This window comes from Cloeon dipterum, chromosome X (genome assembly GCF_949628265.1).
Source record: "Cloeon dipterum chromosome X, ieCloDipt1.1, whole genome shotgun sequence".
In the NCBI taxonomy this organism is placed as follows: Eukaryota; Metazoa; Arthropoda; class Insecta; order Ephemeroptera; family Baetidae; genus Cloeon; species Cloeon dipterum.
Genome location: NC_088790.1, coordinates 25,275,753 through 25,286,284, shown reverse-complemented (window position 1 = coordinate 25,286,284; position 10,532 = coordinate 25,275,753). Strand labels below are relative to the sequence as shown.

At 36.3% G+C, this 10,532-nt stretch overlaps 1 protein-coding gene across 1 annotated transcript; it reads left to right on the top strand.

Annotated features, from left to right (window-relative positions):
- Window positions 1–44: 44 nt before the first annotated feature.
- LOC135945425 (insulin-degrading enzyme-like) lies at window positions 45–7,910 on the top strand. The gene is made up of 16 exons (XM_065493112.1): window positions 45–189; window positions 1,018–1,225; window positions 1,278–1,570; window positions 1,888–2,090; window positions 2,463–2,669; window positions 2,737–2,877; window positions 2,937–3,040; window positions 3,096–3,294; window positions 3,867–3,985; window positions 4,039–4,183; window positions 4,234–4,344; window positions 4,414–4,516; window positions 5,540–5,728; window positions 5,782–5,939; window positions 6,908–7,387; window positions 7,803–7,910. The coding sequence occupies exons 1-16, from the start codon at window positions 45–47 to the stop codon at window positions 7,908–7,910; spliced, it is 2,913 nt and encodes a 970-aa protein (XP_065349184.1).
- Window positions 7,911–10,532: the final 2,622 nt, after the last annotated feature.

Genomic DNA, 10,532 nt, shown 5'->3' with positions numbered 1-10,532 from the left:
GCTTGCAGCGTAAAATAGTTCTCTCTTCTCGACCGCTCTGCACGATGGTCCAGATATTCAATAAAATCAAGAAAAGTCGAGGGGACAAAAGAAAATACCGAGGCCTAATTTTAGACAATGAGCTACGGGTATTACTCATCAGCGACCCAAAAACTGACAAGGCAGCAGCTGCACTCACCGTTAACGTTGGTAATTATATATTGTATAGTGAGAAAGCCATTTTTCTCATTTCTTGGCGAATCAATTCATTATTATATTTTATTAGACCTGCGTGTGATGTTGCGATAAACAAGCGACCAATTTCCTCTAAAGTAAATATATGTAACTTTTCTGTATAAAAGTATCCTTATTTCAAAGTGTTTTTTAAAAAAAGTTTTTAATGACATTAACTATTATATCTATGTTCTATTCGGAGTTTTTAGACTATATTGAATTTTATTGTAGACCTTCAAAGATATGTGTGATATAAAAGCGGAAAGAGTGTATATTTTCAATGAGGACATGAAACACTACAGAATATGTTATGTTGAACAATTCTATAGACATTCTATCAATTCAACTTGCGTTGCATTTTGAATCACGCATTAATTACGTGTGCTCTTTGCTTCTTGAGAATCACAACAATGATTGGAATGGTGAAGTTTTTGGTGTGTGTATGCCTTAGTCGGGCTCTCGTTTAATTCTAAGCAGTGACAAAATTCCTTATATTTGGGAAGAATTTGTAGAGCATTAAAAAGCCTTGAAAAAACGCTTTGAAAATAAACTTTAAAATTAGACGCATTTTCAAATTTTTTATTAAAACTGATCAGTATACCACGGTTTTGCCAGAGAAACAGATAAATATGGAATGATTTATTTCTCATAGACTATGGAGCGTCCGATATAGGATTTAACAAGGACTTCCTTTAAATTCCATTGGTCTTTTCAAGCATTAAAAATCAAACAAAACGCTCATGGCCCGATATAATTATTTGAAAATGTTAATGATCTCAATATGCAAATGATTGTTTCTTTCAGGTTACATGAGCGACCCCAATGGACTCGATGGCTTGGCTCATTTTCTGGAGCACATGCTTTTTCTAGGAACGGAAAAGTTCCCCATCGAGAACGAGTACAAAAAGTTCTTTGCAGAGCATGGCGGCATTGCGAACGCTTACACCACCATGGGAAAAACGACCCACTACTTTGACGTCACCCCTGAGCACTTGAATAGAGCATTAGACATGTAATAATGAGTAAAATTGAAATATGGTCGCAAACAATGATCCTGGTGAAAGATTTTCTCAGTTATTTTTGGCCCCTCTCTTCACCGAGGACGCGATAGTCCGAGAAGTGCAAGCCGTCAATTCAGAGTATGAAAAAAATTTGGCCAATGACTCATATCGATTACACCAGCTGGACAAGACCACCAGCAGTAAGGACCATCCCTACAGTAAATTTGGCATTGGCAACTTGCAAACGTTGGTTGAAGATCCCAAGAAAAATGGAATTAATGTCAGGGAGGCGCTGCTCAAATTCCACAGCACTTACTACTCGTCCAACATCATGTCGCTCGTGATCCTCGGCAAAGGTGCGATATAAAAATAATATCAGTTAAAATTGTTTACCAGTGTTTGGAAGAAGGGTGGAAATGTGGATATATTCCAGTAATTTCTTTATCACCAAATTTTCTATATTTTTTGGTATATCTCAAAACCAGAAATCATCAATAAGTAAAATTAAATCCTATATTATCCAAATATGTTAAAAGTAACTCTCAGTGCATGATTAAAGGTTAAAATTGTGTTTTTTCCAAAAGTTTCTGCTTCTTCAATGAAACGAAACGCTATGGATTTGAATAAATTTCCCAGCATGTTGTATTCATTGAATATAAAATATATTTTACAGACTCTTTAGCAAAACTGCAAAATACAGCTGTTAAATTGTTTGGAACAATTAAGAACAAACGCGTCACTCTGCCCGTGTGGCCCGGACATCCTCTTGGCCCAGAGCAGCTGAAAAAGAAAATACTGGCTGTGCCAATTACACTGGTAAATTCGCTTAGAATCAGCTTTCGCATCGTGGATAAGAGTCAGCAGTACAAGTCAGGCGTTAGTATATATTTTCAAATAGGTGTTTAGCGAAAGTAATAACCCGCTGATAGAAAAATGCCGTGAAACTATCCCAAGCGTCTTTGTAAGAAACGTGTGAAAATTACAGTGAAAATTCAATCTTAAAAACTATGGTGCGCTTTTTTGTAAAATTATTTTGCGCAATTGATTAAGCATTTCAAAACAAAAGATTCCTTTTATTTTACACATATTTTTTTATTTTGTGGGGACGATTTTAAATAATTTGCGGAAATCCTTTTCAATAAACGTGCTAGAAAGACTAGCAGAAAATATTTAAAATATGTGCAACGTTTTTGAGTTATGCTGCTAGCAGAAATATTAAAAATTAACCAATTTTTTTATTGCTTTCAGCCAATTCAGTACTTGGCCTACCTTCTTGATCACAAAAGCAGCGGTAGCTTGCAGTACGTCTTGGGAGTGCGAGTATTGATGTTTAATCTCAAAGCTTACTACGATCCTCATGCGGCCAGTCAAATTTTTTATTTGTTCGATCTGATTATTAATCTGACTGAAGAAGGTCTTAAGAACGTTGACCACGTCATTGATTTCGTTTTCCAGGTTTTTAAACCCTCTCGCAATTATTATTTTATTAAAAATGTACACATTTACTTATCGTAACTTTTAGTATATCAATTTGCTTCGAAAAGAGAGCCCACGACATAAAAAAATTTTCAATGAGTACGCGAAAATAAGAAAATTGGGTTTCCGGTTCAAAGGCAAGGAAACTGCTTTGAAATACGTTGTCAACCTGGTTGAAGACCTACTGGTGAGTTTACGTTTTGAATGCGAACATAAATTTAAATGTCAGTTTTCCCTTTTCCAAAGAAATACCCGATAGAGGATGTGCTGACTGCAGAGTATTTATTGTCAGAGTTTAATCCAAAATTGCTTAGTGAACTGATGGATATGCTTACGCCAAATAACTGCAGGTTGGTCACCTTTTTCTGATGTTCTGAGAAAATGTTAACCTATCCTTCAAAACAGGATTTTCATTTTTTCTAAGCATTTTGAGAAAAATGCTGACCAGACTGAGAAATGGTACGGAACCAAGTACAAAATCGAAGACATTCCAACTGAGCTGATTGAAAATTGGAAGAATGCTGAGCCGGTTGAAGAGCTGAAGCTGCCCGAAAAGAACGAGTTCATTCCAAGCAACTTAGATATTTTGCCAGATGATGATAGTGTGAGTTTCTGTGCTGGTCAATCTATACTTATTTATATATATTTCAGAAAATATTAAGAAAAAAAACTAAAACTTTAATCTACGAACAGAAAAGTTTTTTTAAGGGAGTATACTGTATTCTTAAATACAGTTTCGCTCGACAATTTAGAGTGATATTAGTATAGTTTAATATATCCAGAAATGTGTAAACAGGCATCATTATACTATTATGCGGATGACATTTTTAGCTCATTTTTTTTAATAAAGAATTATTGTTTTTACCGTCATCGTGATTTTCCAATATTTATTCTTATCGTTCTTCAGTATTTTAATGGTTAAGTGATTCAGCATTCATATTTTTTACTCTGGCAACTATTATCTGTTTGAATGATTTGAAAAATTACATAAAACTTAAGTAATTGTAGCAATTTTTTCTACAAAAATATTGTAAATCATGACATTAATAAGCCTCCAATATATAATTTTTTGGTAAATGTATTTCGCGGGCTTAATATTTTCTTGAAGTTCGAATATGCTTGCTTATTTGAACTCCATTTTTACAACTTCCCTTAAATAATTACTTTTTATTGCAGCCGCCACCGCATCCATCTATCATTCATGAGACGCCATTTGTTCGAGTGTGGCACAAGAAGGATGACGAATTTCTCCTCCCAAAATTAAACCTGATAATGGATATTACTAGGCATTCTACGCTCCATATATTATCTCAATTTGTAAGCTTAACTGTTTGTTTTAAATTTTCAGTCCATTTGCGAATTTGAACCCCATCGCGTCGTACTATGTATTTATGTACGTGGGACTTGTTAATAGCGCCCTGTTTGTGTATTTGTGCGACGCCAACCTTGCGGGTCTCAAGTGTTATATCATGAGTCACAGTTCTGGCTTGTTGGTAAGCAGAGACAATTTGTTTTAAAATGATTCCTGAATTGGATTTAAAAGGTGAAAATTGAGGGCTTCCACGACAAGCAAGAAAATTTTCTTGATAAAGTGCTCAACAAGCTGATCAAATTGGATATCAGAGGGAAATACTACAAGTTTGTAAAGGAACACGTATGCTTCACTTTCCTCTTTTGTCTTAATCTTGAATAATTTTTTCTTTGTCACGTGCGGTATCTGAAGGAGTTTTCCACGTGGTTCCCAAACAAGCAGGCATCTCACTATGAATCTGTGTGCTTGCGGGAGAACAAATGGCTTCATAGAGATTATTCGGATATTCAAGAATGTAAGTGAGATTTTTTTAACCACTTACTGGTATGCATTGTACCCGATAAGAATAATAATTGAAATGCAAAATTTTTAGCTGCTTTTATTTAAATTTGGATTGTTTATTTTGAGCTATGACGATATGAAATCTTTATGGGAAATTGAACGAAAATCGATTAGTAGACCATAGTTTTTGTTCATCACCCTTCTTGGTATTTTACAAATGGTTTTATATTCTTGGACCAATCGGTACGTCAGTTTGGTCTTTTGGGAATGTTCCTTTAATTTAAAATACTCGGCAGGAAAGATTTGCCAATATAGCTTTGTTAAAGGCTTGGGGCTTGAAATGCCCTAAATTTACCGGTCTTATTAAATTTTTAACTAAGCTAAATAATTCCTTAAGCAAATTTCAACCAATTAATATATTATCTATTGGAGACCTAGAAAAGGTTAAAAAATTTGATGAATCTGTCATGCAGAACTTTTTAAATTGATTGTGAAATTGTTCAAACCAAGCCATTTTGCTTAGCACATGCTTTGCGTGACCAATAAGAATAATCCGAGCACGTTTGAGGGCCAACTGAGGCTGATTTGCGCTTAAATTAAACTATCTTGCATTGCAGTAAGGTTTTGCACAACTCGATTCATCGCACGAGAGTCACTTTGAGCAATAAAGAGTGCATCCTGACTTTGGAGGTTTACTTTCGGCTTCCCGACTCGCTACCTTTTTTCCAGCATGCTGTGCAAATTAATTTCACGCGGCGATAAAAGACCCCGGCTAGTAACACACGCGCCCAAATGTTATTGCGCATATGGGACGCATGTGTATTAATTAGTTTTCGTAGGTTGCACGCTACCAGGAGAGATCACCCATTTTGAAAGAAATCTGCAATATATTAAACCCCTAAAATTCGCTAGATTTGACAGCTAATTTTTTTTTAAAAAAAAGCATCACCTAGTCCGCAACCCATATTCAATATATTTATTATTGACCAAACTTTTTCCTAGTCAGGAAGATATTTCAACTTACCCGATTTTCCAGATGTGTCCGCCGAAGGCCTGGAGAGGTTCATCCAGCAATTCTTCTCCATTATGCACATTGAGTGCCTGATCCACGGCAACGCGAACAAAGCAGCAGCCCAGAAACTGATCGAAGTGATTGAAAGAAACCTTCCAAAAAATATGCTGCCGTCGCATTTGCAGCGTCCCTGTGATATTATGCTGAATGATGGTATGTAATTCCCTTAGTTTTTTTTTACTTTCTCATTTTGATGAATTTGGCAGGGTGCAACTATGTTTATGAAGCGAGAAATGCCAGGTACAAAACTTCTTGCGTCGTCTTTCACCTGCAGTGTCCGCCAAAAAGCACAGAGAGCAAAATGCAGCTTGAGTTGTTCGTCAAACTCGCCAGCGAACCGTGCTTCAACGAGCTCAGGACCAAAGTCAGTTAATTTTCGTGTTCGAATAATTAATAGAGATGCTAGATTTTTTCATTGTATACTGGGGCTGTGAAGTTGTATCTTGAAAGTCACCTTTTACTTACAATAATTCGAAATGAAAGGTGTTCTTTGGATTCCGTGAGTCGAGTCTTGTCGAATGAACACTAAATGAGAGGTCAAAGGTTTAACGCCGTGCCAATCTATGAAAATTTTAATTGTTTTCATTATAAATTCAAAAAAAATTTCTGCTTTAACTGCTTTTCGTACAAGTGAATTTATATCAAGGAGACCATGGTAGTTGGCAAGTGTCAACGAATATAAGAATATATATAGGCCCTAGGTAGAAGGTTGGCCTAAAAGTATTTTTTTTATTTCTTTAAATAAAAAATTACTTATTTTAAAAGGGCAAAGAATTGCGGGCTTTTGACGTTCATATTCGGCTTCTAGAAGGCCAATGAGACCAACGATTCGCTGCCTCAGGAACAATTAGATATATAGGCAGTAAAAATGGATAGCCAAAATCAAAGTTAGAGGTCTCAAAGTCGTTCAAATTTACTCGAAATCTTAAAATCAAAGGACCTAATTGTTTTAAGTCTGTATATAAATTGATAAACGCCAAATATTTATGTGTGTGTGTGTATATATATATGAAAAAAATTAACTCTGAAAAACCAGAGTTTTTGTACTCTCAGCGAGATTCTCTCCAAAATGTAATTATACCTATGCGTCATTTTTTCTAATAGATTATTATTGAATGGTTTCTCATATGCATTGCGTCAAAACAAATTGTGTTCCTGCGATTTTAAGATTTTGACTAAATATTTATTGACCGTTCCATCCTGATCTTATAATATCATCTACATATTTGATGATTTATGCTGGCTAACCTAGTATTCTATCATTTTTCATACGGTATAAGCAGTACCTTGTAAAATAATTACACACAAGTTTGCTCATAATTCTAATTACAGGAGCAGCTGGGTTACAGCGTGGATATACGTCATAGCTACGTCATTACGGGCCAATGTGTGAGAATCGAGATTACATCACTCAAGCACCCAGATTACGTGGACCACAAAATTGAGGAGTTTCTGCTGAGCATGAAGTCGTACCTCGAGGAAATGAGCGACGAGAAGTTTGAACGGCACAAACAAGCCCTGGCTGCGCTGCGGCTGGAGAAGCCCAAGAAGATGAAAAACCTAACGAGTCGATACTGGACCGAAATTTCCGACCAAACGTACTGCTTTGACCGGGACAATATCGAGGTCGAATCTCTCAGGAAAATCACCAAGGACGATGTGATTCATTTTTACAATGATCACATCCACCCCGAAGGTGCCAAAAGGCGAAAGCTGGCGATCCACGTGTTGTCGACCGCGGAGGGAGGCGCTGGAAATGCTGGCGCTGATAGTGAAATGAACGATTTTGAGACGTTGTTGGCCGTACGAGAGGTATTTTCACTTTTTTCTACTTAACAGAGAATTTCCTGAATTTCAGACAATATGATTTTTACAACACTCTTTCATAATTTGATCGAACATAGCTAAATGTATCTAACATTATTTTAAACCAACTGGTCTAACAATTTGCAAAAGTTTAAATTTCAAGATCAAATTTTCAAAAAAATCACAAAAATCCGCCATTTTCAACCTTCAAATATGTATCTCCATTTTATCTTGAACCTTTTTCCTTTTAAATTGAATTTCTGTGTAGTGCATAAATTATTAATCTTCTTTTCCTGAATTCGCGCGTTAGTATGTTTTTTTATCTTTCGCGGTTTGCTTTGTTTGAAGGATGGAACAATTCTATAGTAAACCCTAATGCACAAGTATTAATATTTTTATTTTCATTAATTTTGTGTTGCAGCCAACGTGGATCGAGGATATCGAAAGCTTCAAGAGCAACTTGTCGACCTTTCCGCTTCCCCAGCCTTCTGCATATCACAAGCCACAAGGCTCCAAAGCAAAAGTTTAGCAAAAACTTATATTACACATTTTACCTATAGTCTTGTACAAATAAATTTTGATCCTCTTATGCAATTCACTTTTTTAGAATCTAAATTAGTTTTGTCGTGGATTCAGTATGGTAACTAACAAGTAACTATACCCAGTGCATATCCGTACGTCTGAAACGAACTACAAAAACACAGATATTTTAGGCATGTATAGGTTTAAGGAATCACGCACCAGGCTTTACAACCTTAAAACAAAAGCAATCAAGATCGAACCCTAAAGTTTTCAACTGTATGATCAAAAAGTTATATTTATCTTTATTTAACTTAAAGTTTTATATTTATATTTTCTTAATTCAATCAATAACTTTTTTGCATATATGTGATAACAGATTTTAACGTTTGACCCAAACTATCTTGATGCGTGCACTTATCGATTTTGCATACCAAAATTACCCATTACTAATACGTGTGCTGCCGACACTTTACTTTTTATTTTGTTTCCGTTCAGCACCCTGATCGAAAACATAGGTTTGTCGCTTTATGCGCTCGCATCCTGAAGGGGAAGATTTTACGGAGGTTGAAATTTCGCCTTTTTCACCCCTGACAATCGATGAAACCGAATTTCGGAAAAACCCGCGCACTCGGTAGAGCTCTCTTCAAGACATAAATCGAAGTGGACAAATTCCGGCCCATTTGGGCCCACAGGTGCATTGCAAAAGTATTAATACCAAAGGAAAACGACGATTGTTTTATTTTTGACTGGCCCACGAGGCCCGAAGTGCCCCGTTGATCCCGGGTTGAGTGACTCACCACTCGACGCGGCATTTGATAGGCATCAATTTCATTTCGTTATTTAGCCAAATCAGAACCATACAGTCCGAGTCACTAATTTTACCAAAAACGTTTTTTTTTACACTGTTCAAGTTTGAGGGCTCGCTGCGACTGGATCTGCTGGCGCTGAGATTGACGAGTTTGAGCCGTTGTCGGTCGTCAGCAAGGTATTTCTTAATTTTTATACCAAAGAAAATAATTTATTAATAATTGATTGAATGTGTTGCAGCCAACGCGAATCGACGACATCTGCAGCATCAAGAGTGGTCTGTCGACCTTACCGCTGCTCCAACCTTATGCTCATCACAGGCCGCAAGGTTCTAAAGCCAAACTTTTTACATTAGCAACGTCGGTCATATGAAATACGTTCCACGTGTTTTTTGCATTTATTGCCAAGAAAAAATTAAAAATACCATTCATTTCTGTATAGCATTTTCTATCTATTTAATTAAAATAATTACACACTCGTACAATGTTGGCTTAAAGCAAACCTGCAATGATCGAAAGAAATAAAACTGATTTACCTTTGTATCAGAAATATTTGTCAACACAAAGTGCGAACAATTAAATAATCTAGAGTGAGTTATAAATTTTATGGTTGAAATATCAGAGATCTATTAAAAAAGGGAAATTCAGTAAAAAAAAATTAAATATATTTCGCGTATTTGACTCGAAGCAGTCCGCATATAACAAAATTGAAATTCCCGAACAAATAGCTACCTTCAATGTCAAGAGACCAATTTATAGACGTGAGATGCTTAAAGGTATTAACGAGAGAAAATTAAACACTGATTTATTTTGAGCAAATGTAATGTGTTTATATTTTTAAAATTATAAACTTCAAATTAACCAGCAAGAACAGATTTGGCCAGTCGCGCTTTTTTTCCTTTGCATTTGGCAAAGGTGAACACGACCATTTCAAACAGTAAAATATTTTTATTTTTATCCCTTTCCGAGGACTTGGAAGGGCGCGCAATGTACTAGCACGAATTCTGAAACCCTGGTCCCAATAATATCGCGAACGGAAAATATGGGCGCATCAGGCCGCACAGGGACCCAGCCCACTCAAGGGCCTTTTGCCCCCGCACCGAGGACTCTTTTGAAACACTAGACATTCGTCCCATACTGCCAAATCACGCATGCTGCATAGTTTCGGTGGGCAAGCTACACCCTTTGCTCTCCTTTCTGCACCCGAGATAAGACCAATATTCCGGACAAATATTCACTTTATTTTTCTCCTGAGCCATAAATTTTCGTATACCCAACCAATCTCCTCATGTCAATAATCAGGTCAAATTATCCTTCATGCGTAGATCTATTCATGTTGACACAGCACCGGAGAAGGTATGCAAGAAAAGCATTTCCCAGTTTGATATTTTTGTTTATTCAATTTGAACCACCCGTTTTCAAACTTTTAGCAAAATAGGGATAACTTGAGAAAATTTGGGTGAAAAAGACTATATAAATGTTGTATATATAGAACGCCATGCAGGAAATCTATTTTTTCATTATCAAATTCAGCATGGATAAACCGGATGGAACCGATGCAGAGCATTGATTTCTCCGGTCAGAAAGCTAATGACCAGATATTCTGCTTCAAAGTAAGGACGTGAAGAGGAGAAAATTACAAATTTAACCTTCGCATATTTGTTTCCTTCTCGATCTCAAAATCAGGAATTTTCCTGTCAGGGCTGTGAAATTTCTGCGCAGGTAACAAAATGAATTTTTAGAATTTTTAGACTTCCACGCGCTCTTGTTGGCGTATTTAAAGAGCTTGCAGCGTAAAATAGTTCTCTCTTCTAGACCGCTCT